This window comes from Heterocephalus glaber, unplaced genomic scaffold (assembly GCF_053883595.1).
Source record: "Heterocephalus glaber isolate CG9 unplaced genomic scaffold, H.glaber_assembly_v1.0 deba00000818, whole genome shotgun sequence".
Lineage (NCBI taxonomy): Eukaryota > Metazoa > Chordata > Mammalia > Rodentia > Bathyergidae > Heterocephalus > Heterocephalus glaber.
In genome coordinates this window covers 6,741,695-6,764,763 of record NW_028258164.1, presented here as the reverse complement: position 1 = coordinate 6,764,763, position 23,069 = coordinate 6,741,695, and the positions used below count along the sequence as shown (strand labels likewise).

At 44.6% G+C, this 23,069-nt stretch overlaps 2 protein-coding genes and 1 pseudogene across 5 annotated transcripts in view; 2 read left to right on the top strand and 1 right to left on the bottom strand.

The window, feature by feature from the left end:
- Window positions 1–9,434, top strand: part of Mto1 (mitochondrial tRNA translation optimization 1) — a 47,037-nt gene extending 37,603 nt beyond the window's left edge. For 3 of the 4 annotated variants that reach the window (XR_015449839.1, XM_004863945.3, XM_021243726.2), the window contains one exon: window positions 95–4,310. Coding sequence is in view for 3 of the 4 variants with exons in the window: in XM_004863945.3 (XP_004864002.2) it covers window positions 95–250 (156 nt within the window). In the remaining variant the exon portion in view is untranslated. Of the gene's footprint in view, window positions 1–94; window positions 4,311–6,741 lie in introns of those variants that run through there. The other variant, XM_021243727.2, reaches the window with a different exon arrangement.
- Eef1a1 (eukaryotic translation elongation factor 1 alpha 1) lies at window positions 9,043–12,449 on the bottom strand. The gene is made up of 8 exons (XM_004863950.4): window positions 12,417–12,449; window positions 11,646–11,823; window positions 11,207–11,386; window positions 10,706–11,002; window positions 10,473–10,623; window positions 10,097–10,353; window positions 9,779–10,013; window positions 9,043–9,695 (listed from the first exon to the last, which is right to left on the bottom strand). The coding sequence occupies exons 2-8, from the start codon at window positions 11,787–11,789 to the stop codon at window positions 9,571–9,573; spliced, it is 1,389 nt and encodes a 462-aa protein (XP_004864007.1). The 5' UTR covers window positions 11,790–11,823; window positions 12,417–12,449; the 3' UTR covers window positions 9,043–9,570.
- Window positions 12,450–20,519: 8,070 nt separating this feature from the next.
- On the top strand, window positions 20,520–21,795 carry LOC101720263 (ubiquitin-conjugating enzyme E2 E1 pseudogene; annotated as a pseudogene).
- The last annotated feature ends 1,274 nt before the right edge of the window (window positions 21,796–23,069 follow it).

Genomic DNA, 23,069 nt, shown 5'->3' with positions numbered 1-23,069 from the left:
AAAAGCAGCTGGAACTGAACTACATTGTTATGAGGGAGCATAGATTTAGTTTGACATAATTCACTGATGGTTCTCTTGTGGTTTTAATTCCTAGATTGGGGCTGCCAGTCGTATACCTGGAGTGACACCTGCTGCCATCATTAATCTGCTCAAATTTGTGAAGACCACTCAGCAAAGACAGACAGTTATGAATGGATCGCCCCAAACTGATCAGCACTTACATAGTAGAGCCAAATTTCAAGAGTTATAGCTTTCAGTTTGCAGAAGACAACTTTAAAAGAGTGAATAGGGCCAGGGATTTAGCTCAGTATTTCAGCTGCCTGCCTCGTAAGAGCAAGGTCCCGAGGTCAATCCCCAGTACCAAAAAAAAAAAAACACTGAATAACCCAGGTGTGGTGGTGCACACCTGTAATACCAGCACTCAAGAGAATGAGGCAGGAGGATGGCTGAGTTCCAGGGCAGCCTGAACTACATAGCCAGACCCAGTTTCAAAAAACCAAAACAAAAAAAATCTAAAAATTAAAAATAAAGCCACTGTCATGGGTTGGGGACTTAGCTCAGTGGTGCCACATCTCAGCTGCCTTGTAATTGTAAGCACAAGGTCCTCAGTTCAATCCTCAGTACCAAAATAATAAAAAAAACCCTTAAAAATCAAAACAAAAAAGAAAATGTGAATAATTTAATCTATGCAAAAGTATAAATAGTAGATAACTTTTAATACTTGTGGACATACCTTTATGAGTTTATATGAATTTTGTCATTTGTTTATAAAGAAAACAAATTATAATTGTGCTTTTTTGGGGGCTTCATGGTGCACACCATTAATCTCAGCATTCTGAGAGGCTGAAGCAGAAGGATTCCAAGTTCAAACCCACCCTAGACAACATACCAACGTAGTGAAACGCTGTCTCAAAATAAGACTAAAGTGGGTGGGAGAATAACTCAGTCCAGAGGCCCTGGTTTCACTATCTAGTACCATTTTAAAAAAAATTTTTGTATCTGGAAAAAAAAGTTATAATCAATTAACATTCTTTATACCAGGAGTTCCAGTACAGTGATCTTATTTATATAGCCTTATGCTGTGTTCATTAGAGGAGGATAAAAGCCAAAACTACAAGCATCTGGGAAACTGAGGCAGGAGGATCACCTTGAGGTTGAGGCCAGCCTGGGCAATATAGTGAATTACATAGTGAGATCCTGTCTCAAAAAAACAAAATCAAAATAGTGAAGCCAAAACTAAACCTGAAAAAGCCTCAACTTCTAGACTTGCCTGCTCAAGTACTCTGCCCAAGAAGTATGTCACATTAAAGGATTTTTTTTTTTTTTTTTTTGGTACCGGGATGGAACTTGGGACTTTGTGCTTTCCAGGCAGGTGGCAGCACCACTGAGCTAAATCCCAGCCCCAGGATTATCTTTTAACACGTTTTGAAAGTTAATAGTCTTGGGGCCGGGGATTTAGCTCAGTGATTTCGCCGCCTGCTGCGCAAGCACAAAGACCCAAGTTGGATTCCCAGCACCAAAAAAAAAAAAAAAAGAAAGTTAATAGTCTTTTGGTTATACCAACTTGGAAGCAGTATTAAAGCCTTCAGTTATTTCTTAAATTTTTATTATTACGTTTGTAATACATAATGACATAATGATTACATTCCTCATGGGGAGTCTGCTCGTGAAATAACACATCTTTTTTTCCTTCCCTTCCCCCATCTCTTAGTGCTACCCCCCCACACCCTTTTTTTTTTTTTTTTGGTACCAGGGATTTGTGCCCTCACACTTGCCAGGCAGGCACAGTGCCACTGAGCTAAATCTCCAGCCCTTTTTTTTGGTTTTTTGAGACAGCCTTGCTGTGTTGTTCAGGCTAATCTTGAATTCATTGTGTGTAACCCCAGCTGGCCTTGAACTTTCGGTGATCCTCCTGCCTCAGTCTCCTGAGTGCTGGGATTACAGGCATGCACCACCACTGCCGGCTCTAGTCCCAATTTTTAACAAAAGATCAATCTGCCTATTAAAAGCCCACAGTTTGTTAGGGCTAAAAATTTAGACTGCACAAAATCATCCCAAATCATTCAGCTGATTTTTAATTTTAGAATGTAATACGTGGGCTGGGGATGTAGCTCAGCGGCACAGCACCTGCCTGGCAAGTTCGAGGCCCTGAATTTGATTCCCAGTACCAAAAAAACCAAGGTAATCTGTGCTTCTTCAGGAAATCCTTATCAGTAACTGTTTTTGAACATTAATGAAAGTCCTATAGATTTGAAGTCAAAAGTATATCCTGTCACACAGTGTGGAAACTTGTCTGGTAATCTGATTGAGAAAGAGTGTATATAAAGGAACAGTAATTATTTTGTATCACACAATAAAGGTATTTTCTTATGAAACAGTCCTGGCCATGACTTAACACTGAAGGCATGTCCGTGGTAACCAGTGAGGGCTGTTTTTAAGGCAGAACTGACAAAAGACGCCAGAACAGTGCTGGTGTCCTTCCTCTTCTCCAGTACTCACTTGAATGCTCTGTGGTGACGAGGGCCAGAGTGAGGCGACAGCTGGACCTTAGCTCCCTGAATGTCAGCCCAAGGAGGCTCCAGTGTCAGCTTGGATGTGTGGGTACCAGGGAGTCGCTCTGGCCACAGGCATCTGGGTTAGGCCAGACTGAGTGTGAGGCAACCAGGTAGCGTGTCAGAATCGCAGAGAGCCACTTGGATTAGCTCCGTTTTCATGAGTTTGTTTGATCTAATTTTAAGCTTTCTAGAAAGCAGGTCAGTAACAAGTAAAAAGTATTTGCAGTCCTGGATCATTTACAAGTGATGGATTTTTTTATTGACACTTGATTTAGTCATTGTAGTTACTCAGCAAATTACTAGAGGTGGTATTAATTCCAATATAGTATTCCTAAGTATACTTTTTAAAATATTGTGTGCTGGGCTGGGGATTTAGCTTAGTGGTTCCGCTGCCTCCCTTGCAAGTGAAAGGACCTGAGTTCAATCCCCGGTACCAAAAAACAAAACAAAACAAAATATTATGTGCTATTTAACTTATGAAAACACTGCTTAAAAAAAAAACAACACTGCGGAAGTTTGTAAAAATTAAATACAGGTGGGCCGGGGATTTAGCTCAGCGGTTCCATTGCCTGCCTCACAAGCGCAAGGACCCGAGTTCGATCCCTGGCACCAAAAAAAAAAATTAAATACAGGTATATAAGCAGTGAGTGGGGTGTCTATTAAATGGAATATAACAAAACTTTACCTTGAGGAAACAAAAAGTTGCTAAGTGCTTTGGGAGGTTCTTGGCAGCTATAGTTTTGGTCTAGTGACACTGCACATATATAAAATTTTTGAGGTTGTAATGACATTCCATTACAATACAGCAAGTTCCTGACTTACAAATATTCAAGTTGCAAACTTTCACCAGTGTAATGTATAAGATTCACTTTGTCAGCTTACAGACAAATCCAACTTAGGAACAATTCTCCTGAAACGGAACTCATTCATAAGTCAGGGACTTACTATAGTAACTGTCTCATTGAAAAAGTTAATAGAAAACGTTTATTTTAGGGGCTGGGGATTTAGCTCAGTGGTTCTGGGGCCTGCCTCGCAAGCACAAGGACCCGAGTTCGATCCCCGGTACCAAAAAAAAATGAAAACATTTATTTTAGGCCAGGCATGGTGGTACACTCAGGAGGCTGAGGCAGGAGGATTGCCATGAGTTTAAGGCCAGCCTGAACTACATAGTGAGACCCTGTCTCAAAAAAAATACATGTAGAAAACATTTATTATTATCTGCTATTTGCTTTAGTATGTGAGCCTTTTCAGTGGTAACGTATGTGCTTAATTTTCCATGCACAGAAAAAAGGTGAAACCTCTAAATCCACTTTTTTTTTTTTTTGGTACCAGGGATCAAACTTGGGACCTTGCGCTTGGGAGGCAGGCAGCGGCACCACTGAGTTAAATCCCTGGCCCATAAATCCACAACTTTAAATGATCACTTATACAAAATTACATCATTTTAAATATTTCAGGCCAGGGATTCAGTGGCACTGCACCTGCCTCACAAGTGCAAGGTCCTAAATTGGATCCCCGGTACCAAAAATAAATAAAATGATATTTCAAAACAGCCTACATTGTGCTGCTCACCAAAGGTGCTACTAGGAAAAATATCAGCTAATCTTAATGCATAGACTTCACAACAATCCTGTTCTGACAATAGTTGGTTTCCACCACTTTCCACCCTCACCACAGGTGGGAAAACCTAAAACTACTAAAGTTAAGAACAGCAACACAGAGGAAGAGGAAATGGCTAAGCAACACTATGGACTGGTAAGAGCCTTGGGGGCGGGAGGATGAAGGTGTTGACCTAGGCTAAAGGAAATATGGCTTTGAATATGAAGGTCCTTATAGCCAAGAGATTCAATTTTGTCACTTTGAGTTTCTACCTAGCAAAAATGGCTTTTACACTTCAGAAATCTCAACTCCTGGAAGGATGTCCTAGTCCAGTAGAAGCTGGAAATAGCAGGAAAGCTGCCAGCCAAGGTGGGACAGAGCTGTTGTGCTGGACTCACATGGAGTTTCTGGGATTGAACCCCGGGCCTTTGCACCAAGCTGCATCCTAACCCTTTTTATTTGAGACAAGGTCTGGCTACCTCACTAAGTGCCAGGCAGGACTTGAACTTGTAATCATCCTGCCTCAGCTGCCCAGAGAGGTGGGATCACCAGTGTGTGCTGCCATGCATAACCAACCAACCCTTTTTAGATATATTTTTGAGACAAGGTCTAAGTTGCCCAGGCTAGTATATAACTTGAAATCCTCATGCTTCACGGCACCACACTGAGCTGGCCCAATGACTTGTAAAAGGGAGTTTTCTGGGTGTCTTCTGAGCCCTTAAAAGGGCCACTTAGACAAAAATGTTCTAAAATTAGATTATAATGGTTTTACAACTCTCTGAAGATACTATTGAAGACCTCTGAAGTATAAACTTTGAAAAGGTCAGTTAGACATGGGTGTAGAGCACTTGCTGAGTATGTGGGAGCCCTTGGGTTTCATTCCTAGAGCGTCCCCGCAAAAAAAGAAGGGAGGTGAATTTTATATTATGTGACATACATCAGTAAAGCTGTTCAAACTCTAGCTGGGCTGGGCATGGTGGCTCACCCTATAATCCCAGCACTTGGGAGGCTGAGGCAGGAGGATCACTGAGTGAACCACTAGTACATGGTGAGACCCTGTCTCAAAAAAATGATTGGTACCCTCTTCAATGATTCTCAAACCTAGTGGCACATCAGAAGTCCTTAAAAAAAAAACTTTAAAGAAACCATTGATGATCTAGCTTTTCCCCAAGCAGTTCTGATTGAGTTGCCCTGAGAAGGGCTTGCATCTGTTACACAAGCCCCGTGAGTTACTCTGCAGTCATCCAGGAATCACTGGGACACTCGCCTCTGTACATACCCATTGCCACAGCTGCTTTTAGCAGAAACTAGGTCACAATTAATGTAAGAGCGGATGCTGGCTCAGAGCCCAGGATATACATGTGTTATTGATTAGTGTAGTAGAGCAGATTGCCAAATTCACATTGTTACAGGAATTCAATCTAAAGGAAAGCCATTTCACCTTCCAGTGAGGGAGGCTACAAAGATTGTGGGCAAGACTAGTTTTTTTCCAAACATAAGCTTTGGGACTGCTTGAACCCCTGGATAAATGTAAGTTGAGACCTGATTTTTTTGTGCCAGAGAGAAAAGAGGCAGCTGTTTTGACATAGAATCTCATCTGTCAATGACCGAACCCAAAATTCTCTACACTGCCAGCTACAATTCATTAGGTTAATTTCTTTTGTCAGAGGTAGTATTCTGAAACTTGTTGCAGTAATTCAAACACGAATTATTTTCTCTAAAGTTGAAACAGGCCAGGCATGTTAGCACATGCCTGTAATCCCAGCACTCAGGAAGCTGAGGCAGGAGGATTGGCACGAGTTCAAGGCCAGCCTGGTCTACACAGTGAGACCTTGTCTCAAAAAAATTGAAGGGCTGGGGATTTAGCTCAGTGACACCATGCCTGCTTCGCAAGTGCAAGGTCCTGAGTTTGACCCCCAGCACTAAAAAAATTGAAATAGCTGGGCATGGTGGCATATACCTGTGATCGCAGCACTCATGAGGCTGAGGTAGTAGTATTGTCATAAGTTCAAAGCCAACCTGGGCTACATATTCCAACGCCAGTGGGAACTACAGAGTCTCCGTTCCCCACAAAAATTTTTATATGTAAAATTGAAAAAATTTCCTTACTATGGATTATAAAGCTTTGAGAGCTGGTAATGTTGCTGTTGTAGAGCACTTGCCTAGCATGTGTGAGGCCCTGGGTTTGATTTGTAGTCCCAGGGAGAAAAGAGAACTGGTATGCATCCCCAACTACAATTTAATTTGGGTGAAAACACATTAGAAGCCCTAACCTTCTGAAAAGGAAAACAGTGTGACATTAATAGCTACAGGACAGGGTGAAGTGGTGGACACCTATAACCCCAACTACCACGAAGAGCTGGGTATGGTGGACCACACCTGTAATGTTAGCACTCTGGAAGGCTGAGACAGGATTGTTAAGTTTGAATCCAGCCTGAGCAACTCACTAAAACCCTGGCGTACGTTAATAGGGCTGGATATATAGCTCGAAGGTTGAACTCTTGACTGGCTTCAAACCCCTGTGCCAGAAAAAAAACACAAAAGTTTATCTCAGAATTGATAGCAGTTGATGTCTTGTCTCTTACAGAAAAAAAGAATGAAGTCATTTGACTAGAGAATAGCCTATTATAAACACTGGAAGTTACCACAAGAAAAATACAGCATAGAGAAAAATCTCATCCAGCAGTGAGCTTAGACCTAACTCCTCATACTGCCCTCGTGCCCCAATCGGACCTCAGTTCTGTGTGGTACGTGCTTCCAAACAAGGCGGTTGTCGACAAGATCCCCGTCCTCCGTTGTTAGACATGAACATCAGAAAGATAACCAAAGATTTCTAGCAATATATTCAAAATTGATTGTTAGATTGAAAGACATTTAAGCTTTCTTGAAAGTTCATTTTCATTTTTTAAAAACCCATATTGGGGCAGGGATTTGGCTCAGTGGTACCACCGCCTACCTCTCAAGCACAGGGTCCAGAGTTCAATCCCCAACCTCCCCCCCAAAACAAAAGCTTTTCTAGTTGATCAAACTTTTAGAGAAGTTCCCATCACTGAAAATTGAAACAGTAAAAAAGGTCATGCGATGAGAAAAAATTTTCCTTAGTCCTGAAATCATCAACATTCTTTGTGAAGCTTACACTGAGCTGTTCAGAACAAATCATCCCCCACTAGGAGCAAGGTGGGCATTTGAATCATTTGATCTGATTGATGCACCTGTCACAAAAGGTAGGCCTCAGATGTGAGTTGTTGGCAAAATTAATTTGGCATCTATTTTGGGTATAGGAGTATAGGATATATATAATCAGGAAAGATAAAATCAAGTTTTCCTTACTAGCAATTTACCATGTTAACTCCCAAACCAGAATGCCTTCCCCTTGTTTCCTTTCATATTCTGAAATCTTCCCAGAATCCCTGGTGGAAATTTTCACCAAGAACCACATCCAAGTGGAGCATGGTAGTGCACACCTGTAATCCCCAAACTCAGGCAGGAGGGTCACAAGTTCAAGCCCAGGCTGGACAATTGAGCACATTTTGCCTCAAAATGAAGTTTTTTGGGCCAGGGATTTAGCAGTGGCACCACACACACCTGCCTCACAAGCTCAAGGTCCTGAGTTTGAATCCTGGTACCAAAAAGTTTTAAGGACTGAGCAGAGACCCTCAGTTCAATCTCCAGTACCACAAAACAAAGCAGTATTTCGGCCGGGGATTTTAGCTCAGTGGTTCCAGAGCCTGCCTCGAAAGCACAAGGTCCCACGTTCGATCCCCGGTACCCAAACACCCCCCACCCCCCAAAAAACTGTACCTGACACCTGCAATTTATAAGCAATCATGGGTGACCCAATAGTTGGCCAATTTAAAACAAACACTAAATTGACATATTCGTTTTCACTTGAATTCTATCCAAAATATATTCCCTGGAGTCAATTCCAATACAAATTACACTTCAATAAGTATACTTTGTCACACTATAAAACAATTTATATTGTCCTAATGAACCAATGTAATAACTGCCAGTAGGTGGTGCTCAAACCAAATTGTGGCATTTCACAAAAGAAATCTATTGGGAACTGGCAAGCTTTCAGGGACTTATTGGGGTTCTCTGCCTGCCCTTCTATGGAGATAATTTTTCTATATGGACTTATTCTTGGCAGTGAACAGTTCATCTTTTGGTCAATCGGGTCAATCTTTTTTTTTTGGTACCAGGGATTGAAATCGGAACCTTGTGCTTTCGAAGCAGGTAACAGAACCACTGAGCTAAATCCCCAGGCTCACTAGTCAATCTTAAAATTGTCAACTTTCATTACCAGCTATTTTTACTGGTTGGTCAGCTGTTCTTTCAAAGCACCCCAAGGCCAACCTGAAGCAAACTCCACCAAAATAAACACAAACTAAACGGTGTGCACACCTGTAATCCCAACACTCAGGAAGCTGAGGCAGGAGCTATTACCTTGAATATTCCCTTTGAAGTTTCAGAAACCTCAGATGTCTAAGTAAACTAAAGTTACTTTTCAAAATTTGACTTTTCTGGCCAGAATACTCCCAGCTGTGAGCCAAGACCAAGTCTCAGGTCTCTAAATACCAGGTGTTGTGGATCAGTGCCAAGGTTAATTAAATTCCTGTCCTGCTGAAGTCCCCTCCATTTATATTCAGTGACCTCCAGATTAGCCTGTTTAACTCCCCACCCAACCTTGTTGCTATTTCATGTGAGTTTTCTGAAGTCCTGCCAAACCCAAGGCCCTAGGTATACTGTACCACCAAGCTATATAGCACACATAAAGCACTCAATTTCCCCATTTTTCCTATAACCTGGGTATATTCTAGTACTAAACATCACACTTAAGATCCTCTAGGGTGGTTGAGACCGAACATTAACAAATGTACATCAGAACTACACAAGACTTAACGTTTTATAAGCCTACATTATAAGTTACAGAATACCAAAGTGTTGCTATATTAATTGGTTCCATCAACAGCCCTCCCCTATACCTCTTTACTACTTAGAACATGACCTTCCCCTCTAATTCCCAGATATGAAGCAGTCAGAATATTTTCATTTAGTTTCAGGGTTAACACCAGAAAGAGGTTATAAAGAACTGAAATTTTGTGTTGACCAAAAGACACAGGTTTCTCATTAAACTTTGTTTTAATGGGTCTCAAAATTCTGTGACAGATTTTTGGTCAAGTTGTTTCCATTAAAAAGTGATTTTAAAAACTAATAACTTAAAACTGTCACACACAAAAAGAAAACAAATGGTCCACAAAACACATTCTCCTTTCCTCCTGAAGGTTTTACGATGCATTGTTATCATTAACCAGTCTTTTACTATTAAACTTAAATGGCCAATTGGGAGAAACAGTTCTGAGACCGGTCTTCCACCACTGATTAAGACTGGGGTGGCAGGTGTTAGGGGTGATATTCATTTAGCCTTCTGAGCTTTCTGAGCAGACTTGGTGACCTTGCCAGCTCCAGCAGCCTTCTTGTCCACTGCTTTGATGACACCCACAGCAACTGTCTGTCTCATATCGCGAACAGCGAAACGACCTATAAAATATAATTTTAATCATGAGATACACCTGTTGCACAGAATTCAGTTCATTAAATGAATCTAACTTAATTATCCTTACCCAGAGGTGGATAGTCAGAGAAGCTCTCGACACACATGGGCTTGCCTGGAACCATGTCAACGATGGCAGCATCACCAGATTTCAAGAATTTGGGGCCATCTTCCAGCTTCTTACCAGACCGGCGATCAATCTTTTCTTTCAGCTCAGCAAACTTGCAAGCTATGTGAGCTGTATGGCAATCCAGTACAGGAGCATAGCCAGCACTGATCTGGCCTGGATGGTTCAGGATAATCACCTTGTAAGAAAAACAAGAATTTAGCGCATCTGAAAAACATCAGAGTCTGCAATAAAGCTAGAAGCACATCACTGAATTGTTACCTGAGCAGTGAAACCAGCTGCTTCCATTGGTGGGTCATTTTTGCTGTCACCAGCAACATTGCCACGACGAACATCTTTGACAGACACGTTCTTGACGTTGAAGCCCACATTGTCACCAGGAAGAGCTTCACTCAAAGCCTCATGGTGCATTTCAACAGACTTTACTTCAGTTGTGACATTGACTGGTGCGAAGGTGACCACCATGCCAGGTTTGAGAACACCAGTCTCTACTCTGCCCACAGGGACTGTACCGATACCTAAGTATTTAACAACATAGTATCAAAACACCTTATATAAAACCAAGTATGCTAACAGTGTGTACCCAAAATTAAGCTGGCCTGGAATTAAGTCTTGAAAGGATTAACATTCAACTTACCACCAATTTTGTAGACATCCTGGAGGGGCAGCCGCAAAGGCTTGTCAGTTGGGCGAGTGGGTGGCAGGATGCAATCCAAAGCTTCAAGCAGTGTGGTTCCACTAGCATTGCCATCTTTACGAGTGACCTTCCATCCCTTGAACCAAGGCATCTGAAACAAAATTTCCAGTTTACCTTACCAACTCACCACTTTAAGCATCCTTTAGCTCTCAACTGTCTTGAATGTCACTTACGTTAGCACTTGGCTCCAGCATGTTGTCACCATTCCAACCAGAAATTGGCACAAAAGCTACTGTGTCAGGGTTGTAGCCAATTTTCTTAATGTAGGTACTGACTTCTTTAACAATTTCCTCGTATCTCTTCTGGCTGTAAGGTGGCTCAGTGGAATCCATTTTGTTAACACCAACAATGAGTTGTTTCACACCCAGCGTGTAAGCCAGAAGGGCATGCTCACGGGTCTGCCCGTTCTTGGAGATACCAGCTTCGAATTCACCAACACCAGCAGCAACAATCAGGACAGCACAATCAGCCTTGGGAAAAAAAAGACATGGCTTTTTGAGTCGTCAGACAAAAAGCCCCAGTCTCCTCAGAGCAGAAACTGGCCAGTTGGGCCGGGGATTTAGCTCAGTGGTTTCACCGCCTGCTGTGCAAGCACAAGGACCCGAGTTCGATCCCCAGTACCAAAAAAAAAAAAAAAATGGCCAGTTGTCTCTATAATTATGTAGCTCACAAACCTGAGATGTGCCTGTAATCATGTTTTTGATAAAGTCTCTGTGTCCTGGAGCATCAATGATAGTCACATAATACTTGCTGGTCTCAAATTTCCACAGGGAGATGTCAATGGTGATACCACGCTCACGCTCGGCTTTCAATTTATCCAAGACCCAGGCGTACTTGAAAGAACCCTTCCCCATCTGTTAACAATTAATTAGTTACAATTAGATGTTAAACTGTAGCTTGAAATTCCTTGACCTCCCCCTCAATATTTATAAGTAGTTTATGTGCAAGGTTTAAGTGGCTTTGTATTGTCAATTTACAGAGAAAAGTAAAAAATTTTGCTTATTCTGTCTTACATTTAGATTCAATCACAATGTAATTTTCAGGGAAATTACCGCCACCTAATGCTTCTGCTGACATTAGTTCAACGAACTTTCTTTGTGCTATTGTACTTGCCTCAGCAGCCTCCTTCTCAAATTTTTCAATGGTTCTTTTGTCGATGCCACCACATTTGTAGATCAGATGGCCAGTAGTGGTGGACTTGCCCGAATCCACGTGTCCGATGACGACGATATTGATATGAGTCTTTTCCTTTCCCATGTCGGCTTTGATTTAGTGGTGGTTTTCACTACACCTAAAATGGTATTGAGGAAAAAAAACCTTTGAACCCCGTCCAAGACTAGATAACCAGCCCCAATCGGGACTCCAAAGGGCAAATTCCAAGATGACGCGGACGCCCGAGCCCTCCCGCGTGGCCCCCTCCCTTCTCCGGCCGCGGGGCACAGGAAGCGGCGGCGGCGGCGGCGGGCGCGGCCTCTCCTTTGTGTGGCGACTCCGCCCGCCTCTCCCGGCCGCCCGCCGTCCTCCATCTTGGCGCCCGCCGCGGCCATCTTCCGCGGGACACAAGACGCCGAGCGCTGCCCAGGCCCCTCGCCCCGCCGAGGCCGGGGACACGTGCGCTCCCGACCGCTCCCGCGGCCTGGGCCGCCTCCCCCCGCGCGACTCGCAGCCACCAGACATTGGACAACTGCACGTTGGAGGAGGGAGGGTCGCACGCGGCCGACGCACAGGCCTCACCCGCACGAGGTACGGCCCGCAGCGCAGAACGCGTGCCTTCCGCCTGGCCGCCCGGCTACTCGAGGTCCCCCCCCCACCGCACAGGGCGCCAACGCCAAGCCGCCACCCGCCTGGGAAAGCCAGGCCTACCGCAACAGCACCCCACCTTACCTATCCTCTCGCGGCAAACCCGTTGCGAAAAAGACCGTCCACCGCGAGCACCCTGCTTATATAGCGTTCTCCCCCCGCCCTCGGAAAAGGGGCGGGGCCGGCAACGACACCACTTCCCAGGTTTCCTCGCGCAGCGCGACTCGCTCGGGCTCTGGCTCCGGCTCCGGCGTCGCCCCTCCCCCGCCTTCCTTCCGGGGATTGGGGGGAGATGCGCTCCCGCCCTCGGACCCGCACGCTGCGCCTGCTCTCTCTCCTCGAGTCCGGGGAATTTGACGACGGTCCCCGGCTGCGTCCGCTCTGCGAGCCCAGCTTGTAGGACCTCCTCCATGCTCCGGCTCCTTAGGGCTGCAAACCGCCTGCCCGGGTGTGGTCGGGACCAGGGTGCCCCCCTCGCTCCGCACCCACCCCGCTCTCCGACGAACCCCAACCTGCTCTGGGGAGCGCTCGCCAGTCTGCCCCGAGCTGGCCGCGGTGCACCCGCGTGGAACCAGCCTGGATTGCGGGCACCTGGACCCTGCGCCGTCCAGCGTGGACATTATCCCTGTGCTGAGCCCTGCTTCTAATTCTCATTACCAGAGAGATGCTCAGTACTCGTGTGTGCCCCGGTACAATCTATGTGTGTCTATGTGTTGAGTCAGACTCTCAATAAACGGGTTGGCCATGAACTCACTGTGTACCCCAGGCTGGCTAGAACTTGTGGCGATCCTCCTGCCTCAGCCCCCCGCCCCCGGGTGCTGGGGTTACAGGCGTGCGACACCACGCCTGTCCTACCCGGGGTACATTTTTAAGTGTACAGTCATTTCATTGCAAGCATGAGAAACCAAAAATTACACTTTCAATCTTTCCACATGATCTCATGGAGAGACTAATACCGCCTCAGCAAGAAATCCACCCAGCAGCCCGGTGCCCTATGCCTAACTTGCTGTGAAACTACTGCTTTTCAAAAGTCTTATTTATGTAAATGCCCTTATTTTCTGTCGTCCTATTGATTGTAACTTCATTTTAGCATAAATCTAGAGCTAGATTACATGAGACTTGGCCTTACGGGGTTTTCCATCTGCTTTGTTTTTTAAGACTGTGTTACCCAGACCTGTCTCCCAACTCCTCAGCTCAGGGGATGCCCCTGCCTCGGCCTCCCTGGTAGCTGAGATTAAGGTGGGACCACAGCTGAGGGCTTTCTGGACGGCTGTCTGAGCGGGCCCTGGGGAAGGTCCTGAGGAAGAAAAAAGTTTTTTGGTGCTGGGAATTGAAAAAAAAGTCTTTGGGGAAGGGGGCTGCGCAGGTTGGATCCCAGGAGTGGGGATGCCAGCAAGCTGATCCCTGCAGCGGGTCTCTTCTACAGGTGTAGCGCATCACTGCCCAACTCCTCACCAACCTGTTAGCAAGCAGCTACTGAGCGCCTGCTGTGTGTTCAGTGCTAAGCAAGCTCTGTGTAGAGTGCAGAATTTCCTTCGGAAGAGCCCACAATCAAACGTGTGAAGGAAACGAATCTTAAAAACAATTGAGGTTGGGCGTGGTGGCACACCCCTGTAATCCCAGCACTGGGGAGGCTGAGGCAGGAGGATGGCTTCGAGTTCGTGGCCAGCCTGAACTAAATAGCGAGACCTTGTCACAAAAAAACAATTGGGAAGCAGTTAAAAGCAACTTGTATGGTGCTTACTTGCTTTCTACTTCATGGTATTATTTCTTTTTGAGACAGGTCTGGTTATACAGTTCACTCACCAGTAGAACTCACTGTGTAGGCCAGGCTGACCTCGAACACATAAAGCAATCCTCCTGCCTCAGCTTCTTGAGTGCTGGGATTACAGGTTTTCGCCAGCACACCCAGCTAGGATTGCTAAAATGTATTAACTGAAAAATCAAGTGTTATATTGTATAAACTTTAAAAAAGAACATCTGTATCTGCTTACTATAATCTGTTGCTTATAGCTCATCTATTTCTAACATGTGGACATAGTGCTACATTAAATACTAGAAATATAAATGCCTTCTGCACACAGGTGCTACTTTATTTGGATAATAAATCCTTGGTTTAATCATATTGTAAGATATCCTTTAAAAAAATATTTTCAGAGCTGGCCAAGGTGGCACACACCTATAATTCCCACACTCAGGAGGCTGAAGTGGGAAGATCAGTGCCAGTTCAAGCCCAGCCTGGGCTACATAGCGAGACCCTGTCTCAAGAAGAAAAAATCATTTTGAGTTGGCCCAAGCAAGACAAAAACGTGGCAAACCACAGCAAAATTTAATTACCTGAAACAGTTTTTAATTAACCCAAATAAGCCCAACGTGGTGGTTCATGTCTAATCTCAGCACTCTGGGAGGCTGAGGCAGGAAGATCATAGGTTCAAACCCAGCCAGGGCACATAGCTACTTCAAAAGACCCTGACTCAAAAAGGCACTGGGGATGTAGCTCATTGTGGAGGCCTGGATTCAATCCTCAGTACCACAAAACAAGCACACACAAACATAAACAGCCAAGTGGAATGATCAGCCAATGCTAAAAGATGCTAAGAGGATCACAATTATGCATATCAAGGAATGAGAATTATTTACCCTTTTACTATGCAAATTACTAAAATCCTTGTTTTTCTTTCTAAAAGAGTCCCTGGGTTTTTGTTTTGTTTTGTTTTTTGGTACTGGGGATCAAACTCAAGACCTTTTGCTTGCCAGGCGGGCACAGCACCACTGAAGTAAATCCCTGGCCCTGTTTTGTTTTGTTTTTGAGGCAGGGTCTCAATTGAGCCCCAGAGTTCAGTCTGGGGCAAATACTGAGACCCCATCTAAACACACACACCCCACATTCTTGAGCTGGACTAGCTGGGTTCAAAACCTAGCTCTGAAAAAAAAAACACAAAACTAGCTCTGGGCTGGGGATTTAGCTCAGGGATTTCGCAAGGACCCAAGTTCGATCCCCGGAACCAAAAAAAAAAACCTAGCTCTGCTTTTATTGACTGTGTGAACCTATTACTTAATCTCTTTAAGCCTCCACTTCTTTATTTGTAAATTGAGATAATATTCTTCATAGATTTATTGGAATTAAATAAGTTAGTACCCTTATTGTAAAGTTCTTTACATTCTCTGAATATCAGTTATTTTGTCTGTTTCTTCATTGTTCTATCTGAAGTCACTGCACTAGTACCTGTACAATAAATATTTGTTAAATGAATGAGTAAATAGATCCAGGGTAAGCTCCCTCTCTGTGTGAACACTGACTAATTGACTCAAGAATTTTTTTTTTTTAATGTGTGAGCTAGGCATGTTGGCACAGGCCTGTAGTCCCAGCATTCAGGAGACCAAGAGAGGAGGGTCATGGGTTCAGGGTCAGCCTGGGCGGCTACAGGGTGTGACCCTGTCTCAAAAACTAACTAAAGCTTTTGTGGAGGGATGGTTCTCACTGTCAGTCAGAGGTTTTAGTTCCAAATGGCAAATGAAAGATGTAGGGAAAACTGCTTTAAAAGAGTTTAGGGCTGGGGATTTAGCTCAGTGGTTCCGGTGCCTGCCTTGCAAGCGCAAGGTCCCGAGTTTGATCCCTGGTACCAAAAAATAAATAAATAAAAGAGTTTATACTAGGCGTGGTGGTGCAGGCCTGTAATTTTAGCACTTGGGAGCCTGAGGCAGGAGGATCACCATGAGTTTGAAGTCAGCCTGGGCTACATATCGAGACCCTGTCTCCAAAAAAAAAAAAAAAAAAAGAGTCTATACCAGTAAGGTATGGAGAAGTAACAGCTGAACATTTCCAAACTTCACTGAAGGACAGATTCAAGCCCTGCAGTGAACCCCATGTAAATCCATGGGATCGGGCACGGCAGAGCCAGGAGTTGGGCTGCTGAAAACCAAGCCTGGGAAAAAGCTCAAGGCCTCACCCTGCAAGGCTGGTCTCTCTACTGCTAAACTGCATCCCAGCCCCAGGCACAGAGGCTTCAAGTCTTCAAAGAAAAACAAGCGCACCCACTGTCCCAGAATTCTGTGTCTGGGCCCAGCACCCTCCACAGAGGAAGGGAAGAAATGCTGGGCCTGGTGGTGCTCACCTGTGATGCCAGCATTCAGGAGGCTGAGGCAGGAGGATTGCAGGTTTGAGCCCAACCTGGGCAATTTAGCAATTTAGCAAGATCCTGTCTCAAAATATAAAAATTGGAAAAAAGGCTGTGGATGTAGCTCAATGCAAGGGACTTGGGTTCAGTCCTCAGTACCTAGAAAAAAGAAAGGCACTGTCTCCTAGGGTTAGTGCTGTGCATTAAATACACATAACAATGATAGGTTCAGCGATAGGCGACAGAGGTGAATGGGCCTGACAGTTACAGAAGCAATTCAATCAGGCGGGGTAGTGCATACCTGTAATCCCAGCACTTGGGAGTCTGAGGCAGGAGGATCACAGTGGGTTCGAGGCCAGCCTGAACTACATAGTGAGACTCTGTCTCAAAAAAAAGCAATTCAGCGTGAACCCCAGTGGCTGGTGAGAAGGTAGGGGGTACACTGCAAACCCATGCGTGAACCCTGAAAATAGGGTGTGGAGAGACCAGCTGGGACTGACAGCAGAACTCTGAGGTGCAGCTTGAGCTGTAAAGTTCCCAGCCTGGGTTTGGTCCCCAGAACTGCAATGAAAACAATAAACCTTAATGTGAACACTCCCTTTATTTTATTTTATATTTATTTATTTTTAGTTTTTGAGACCAGGTCTCGCTATGTAGTTCAGGCTGGCCTTGAACTCACTGTGCAGCCCAGGCTGACCTCAAACTCATGGCAGTCCTCCTGCCTCAGCCTCTCGAGGGCTGGGATAACAGGTGTGCACCACCTCACCTGGCTCTGAAAGCTCCCTTTAAAGGGCCATGTTAGAATGAATTTAAAAAACAAACAAGATCCACTCTATGTTGCCTCTAGGAGTCTCGCTCTGAGTATAAAGACATGAATGGGCTGCTGTGTTAATAGATTCCACTCAGTTTAGCACTTTGGAAATGCTTTTAAACTTTGCCTATCTCAGTCACTACGCCTGTAGGACAGGAAATGATTATACTCTGTCCAACACTGTAGCGGTTAAGATAATTAAGTGATTAAAACAGACTGTGCAAATACTATGTGGTAGCATGATCATGTCCTTATGATAATTATTCCTTGTATGTTATTTCATCCCAGTTATCTCATTATTTCTCTCAGAATAGGCTTGTTAATTTCTTCCTTGCCGCCCCATGCTGGGAATGGAACCCAGGGTCTTAAACCTGCTAGTCAAGCTCTCTGCCACTCAGCTACAGCCCCAGCCTTTTTGGGGTTTTTTGTTGTTGTTGTTGGGTGTTTTTGGGGGGGGTACCAGGGATCGAACCCAGGACCTTGTGTTTTCGAGGCAAGCGGTGGAACCACTGAGCTAAATCCCAGGCTTTTTTTGTTGTTGTTTTTGAGACAGGGTTGGGACAAATTCCCCAGGCCAGCCTTGAACTTGCAATCTTCCTGCCTCTACCTCCTAAATAGCTAGGATTACAGGTGTGTGCCACTGCTCCCAGCCCATTGATATTTTTTGTCTGTTCAAGAAACAGCTGCACTGGGGCTGGGGATTTAGCTCAGTGGTTCCACCGCCTGCCTTGCTAGCGCAAGGACCCGAGTTCAATCCCCAGTACCAAAAAAAAAAAAAAAAAAGGAAAAGAAACAGCAGCACATAGGCCAGGGATTTAGCTCAGTGGTTTCGCCAGCTGCTGCGCAAGCACAAGGATCCAAGTTCGATCCCCGGTACAAAAAACAAAAAACAAAAAAAACAAAGAAACAGCAGCACAGGCTGGCCTTGAACCTGTGGTGATCCTCCTGCCTCAGCTTTACAAGTGCTGGGATTACAGGTTTGCGCCACCACGTCCAGCTCACAGCACTGGTTTTTAAAGTTTTTGTTCTGTGTATGTGGTCTTTATTTTTTTTGGGTACTGGGGATCAAACTCAGGTCCTTGCGCTTGCGCAGCAGGCGGCAAAACCACTGAGCTAAATCCCCGGCCCTCGCATCTTTTTTTTTTAAACAGGGTCTTCCTGTATTACCCAGGCTGCTGTGAAACTCTGGTTTCAAGCAATCCTCCTGCCTCAGCCTCCGAAGTAGCTGGAACTGCAGTTGTGTGCCAATGTGCTCAGCTTTAAAGGTGTATTTCAAGAAATAAATGCAAAAACTAAGTGCTGGGTATGGTAATACACAGCTGCAATCCCAGCTCTCAGGAAGCCGAGGGCAGAAAGATTTTGAGCTCAGGACCAGGCTGTACTATATAGGGGATCCTATCTCTAAAAACAAAACGAAAACCAACCAAACAAAAACGAGTAACAATAGTTACACAAATAAATGGTTAAATAAACAGTAAAGAAAAGTGAAGTTGGCCGTCCTGCTGGATGACTTTCTGCTCTGATCACAGACTGCATTTTCAAGTGGGACCTCATGGTGCTGCCCAGGGTGGTCTTGTACTTGAGGCAGGAGGCAGCTAAGAGAAAAGCTGGGGAAAGGGACGGCTGGATCCGGCCTCAGAGTTAAACATTAGCTGAACCCGGGGCGGCCAGGCCAAACCGATGGAAAAGGCAGCCAGGTCTCCTCTCGGGAAATCCTGGCTGTGCTCCCAGCACCTGCTGCCACCCTTGGCCACCCCTGCCCCATCACCATGTCATTGACTGTGTAATCATCTGACCTGTGGGCTGGGGACAGAGTGACAGTTCCTCCGGGGACCATCAAATGCCAAAATCACAATGCCAGAGGGGCCACACCCAGCCCTTGTGGACAGAAGTCAAACCTAAAATCAAACCCTCACTTGGTGTGGCCGAACATGCTTGGAATCACAGCACTTAGAAGGCTGAGGCAGGAAGATCACTGTGAGTTCCAGCCAGCCTTGGCTACATGGTGAGTTCAAGGCCAACCTGAATTGCATAGCAAGACCCCGGCTCAAAAAACAAACAAAAAATTAATTAAAGAAAAGAATCAATAGAAGGAAATGAAAGCCACACAACAAAAGGGTCCTATTATTAGATTGGTAACCGGAGGTGAAAGTGGGCTGTCAGAATTTCTTTTGTTTCTTTGTTTTTTGAGATAGGATCTCACTATGTAGTTCAGACTGGCCTTAAACTGGCGGTGAACCTCCTGCCTCAGCTTCCAGAATTCAGATATTACAGGCCAGCATTACCATACAAGGTTTACAGTGTTAGAATTCTTTTTTCTTTTTTTTTTTTTGTTACCGGAGATCGAACTCGGGTCCTTATGCTTGTGCAGCAGGCGGTGAAACCACTGAGCTAAATCCCCGGCCCTTCTCTTGGTTTTTTGAGACAGGGCCTCACTGCCTACTCCAGGCTGGCCTTGAACTCACTATGTAGCCCAGGCTGGCCTAGAACTCCCAGTGATCCTCCTGCCTCAGCCTCCTGAGTGCTGGGATTACAAGCGTGTGCCACCACGCTCACACTTGGCACTACAAAAATTGTTTTTTTGTTTTTTTCCTTAAATTCTTTTATTGGTACATTTTTGGTATACAATAAATTTACATTTCTCATTGGGAACTTGTACCTTTACATGATGTATCTTAGTTCTTATTTGTTATACCAATTTAATGCAATCCAAATCAAAATTCCAATAGCATGTCTCACAGAATTAGAAAAAAACAATCCTAAAATTCATTTGGAACCAGAGGAGACCTAGAATAGCAAAGGCAATTCTGGGCAACAAAGGTAAGGCAGGGGACCTCACAAGTCCTGACTTTAAATTATACTACAAAGCTTCTGGGATTAAAAACGGCATAGTACTGGCAAAAAAAAAAACCACCAGATCTGAGGATCAGTGGAACAGATTAGAAGATGCAGAAACAACTCCAGACACACTCTGCCACCTCATCTTTGACTAAGGAGCCAAACACCCTCACTGGAGGAAAGATAGCCTCTTTACTAAATGGTGCTGGAAAAACTGACTCTCCACTTGGCAACGATTAAAACTAGACCCATAGGGCCAGGGATTTAGCTCAGTGGTTCTGCCGCCTGCCTCGCAAGCGCAAAGACCAGAGTTCGATCCCCGGTACCAAAAAAAAACCACAACAAAAACTAGACCCATAGACAGCCGCCACCGCGGCACAGAGAAGCCAGACACAAAGAGAGGGGCTGTTTGCGGGGTGGGGTGGGGGGTTCGCTATGTCCGATGACGATTCGAGGGCCATTACCAGCTCCTCCTCATCTTCGTCCTCCAACCAGCAAACTGAGAAAGAAACAAACACCCTCAAGAAGAAGGAGAGTAAAGTCAGCATGAGCAAAAACTCCAAGCTCCTCTCCACCAGCGCCAAGAGGATTCAGAAGGAACTGGCAGACATCACTCTAGACCCCCCACCTAACTGCAGTGCTGGTCCCAAAGGTGACAACATCTATGAGTGGAGATCTACCATTCTCGGGTCTCCAGGATCTGTGTATGAAGGTGGTGTATTCTTCCTGGATATCACTTTTACTCCAGAATACCCCTTCAAACCTCCAAAGGTTACATTTCGGACAAGAATCTACCACTGTAATATTAACAGTCAAGGAGTTATTTGCTTGGATATATTAAAAGATACTTGGAGTCCAGCACTATTTCTAAAGTCCTCCTTTCTATCTGCTCACTTCTTACAGACTGCAATCCCACCAACCCTTTGGTGGGAAGTATTGCTACTCAGTATATGACCAACAGAGCAGAACATGACAGAATGGCCAGACAGTGGACCAAAAGATACGCTACATAAACTGGGTTTTCACAATTCTTACGTTATTTGTCTGTCACAGAAGAGAGCTGCTTATGATTTTGAAGGGGCGGGAGAGGGTGGGAGTTGGTAAAGAGTAGGGTATTTCTATAACAGATATTATTCAGTCTTATTTCCTAAGATTTTGTTGTAATTTAAGGTATCTTGCTACAGTAGACAGAATTGGTAATAGCAACTTTTAAAACTCATTATTTCTACAATATTGGCTGAAATGTAGTAGAGAAGAATGTACATTTAGACATTTGGATTCAATTGCCTGTACATAATTTTTAAACAGCTCAATTTTGTACAGGTTGTGCACATGGGCATTTATGTAAAGTCACTGTAGGGTGGCATACTTTTTTGTTTAAAAAATTGGGATTTGTTTTTTCTTTCTTGGAAGGGAGCATTGATATTTAACAGAGTTTTTAGAGACTGTCATCTCATATATATATATATATATATATTAGACATGTGGCTATAAGACACCATGTAGGAAATTAGTAGTTAATGTATTTTATTTAAAGGTTTGAATCAGGACTTGGGAGAAGCTGTAGTGAAATACCTTAAGCTGTTAACTGTAAGGCGTGGAATAGGAGTCACTCAGTGGATTGGTTATATGCTGTAGACTTCTTAACGTCTGCATTTGTTACTGTGCTAATAAACCGTATTAAAAAAAAAACAAACTAGACCCATATCTTTCACCTTACAGTGTCAGAATTCTTAACTGGAGTTAAAAGACAGGGTTTTCAGAAAACTGGGAGAATTCTTGTAAAATAAAATCAGTGTCCTGCTCCCCACCTGAGAGGTTTTGCTGTACCTACCTCGAGAGCGAGGCCGGGGGTCAGGCGCAGCTGGTCCCTGCTCCTCCCGATCTCCTCCCGCAGACTGCTGGGTCCACGAGGCCCCTGTTATTTTCTACAATAGCCCTTTCTCTGTTTTCTCCTGGACACTGTTGCGACACGTAATTATTTTAACCACTTGGCTACTGTTTCCCTGTTACTCCTCCCTACAGCCCAGCTTGGCTGGGTGTGGCTCAAGGCAGAGTGTGTGCCTCCATCCTGCACAGCCTGCTCAAGCCCCAGCTAACCGACAGCCCCCCAGCTGGTATCCAGTGCCTGGCTCATAAGTGGACCCTCAGAAAGCATCAATCCAATGAATGAATAGGAAGGAATCAGGCATCATGCGCTTCTCACAGTTTTGGGTTTTTTTCAGTTTTTTGAGACAGGGTCTCCCTACGTAGTCCTGGCTGGCCTAAAACTCACTATGTAGCCCAGACTGGCCTCGATCTCACTGCAGTCCTCCTGCCTCAGCCTTCTGAGTGCTGGAGATTACAGGTGTATGCCACCAGGCCTGGCAACAATTTTTTTTTTTTTTAAACATCCAATTGGCTTGTATTTGGCCACTCTACAATTGAGTACCCTCCCTCCAGCAAAGAAGTTACTGAGAACAAGAAAACAGAAGAGAGGCTGGATGTAGTAGTGCACACCTGTAATCCCAGCATTCAGGTTAACCTGTTGCTTTTTGGAAAGGTTAAAGCAGAATGGTGAGGTGAGAAACAAGACAGGTTGACATGTTGCTTTTTGGAAAGGTTAGAGGGGACTTTGTCATTAGGTTGACTCACATTTCTCTGAAGGTTTAGCTTACTAAATTATGTGGCATTTAACAGTGACTAGTGAAGCCTGTACCTTTGCTAAGAATGGCCTCCAGTTAACTTAAAGATGCAAGATAGCCCACTACCTCAAGGTAGGTGGCAATTCCCTCCTCAACCTACACTTAAAGAGAACAGAGTTCAGATTTCAGAATTTAGTTAACTGGGACGGTTGTGCTCCTGAGCTGGAACCCACACCCATATTTGCATAGTAATCAACCTGGGGAATTAATACCCAAGCATCAAGAATTGGACTCTCTTTACTTGTGCACCCTTGCCATTCAACACGGGTGAACACATGCATAAACC

Coding starts and splice junctions, on each gene's coding strand:
- Eef1a1 (XM_004863950.4), bottom strand. CDS start 11,789: ATGGGAAAGGAAAAGACTCATATCAATATCGTCGTCATCGGACACGTG. Junction 11,003..11,206: donor TGATTACAGGCACATCTCAG/GTTTGTGAGCTA, acceptor TTTTTTCCCAAG/GCTGATTGTGCTGTCCTGAT. Junction 10,624..10,705: donor TGCTGGAGCCAAGTGCTAAC/GTAAGTGACATT, acceptor ATTTTGTTTCAG/ATGCCTTGGTTCAAGGGATG.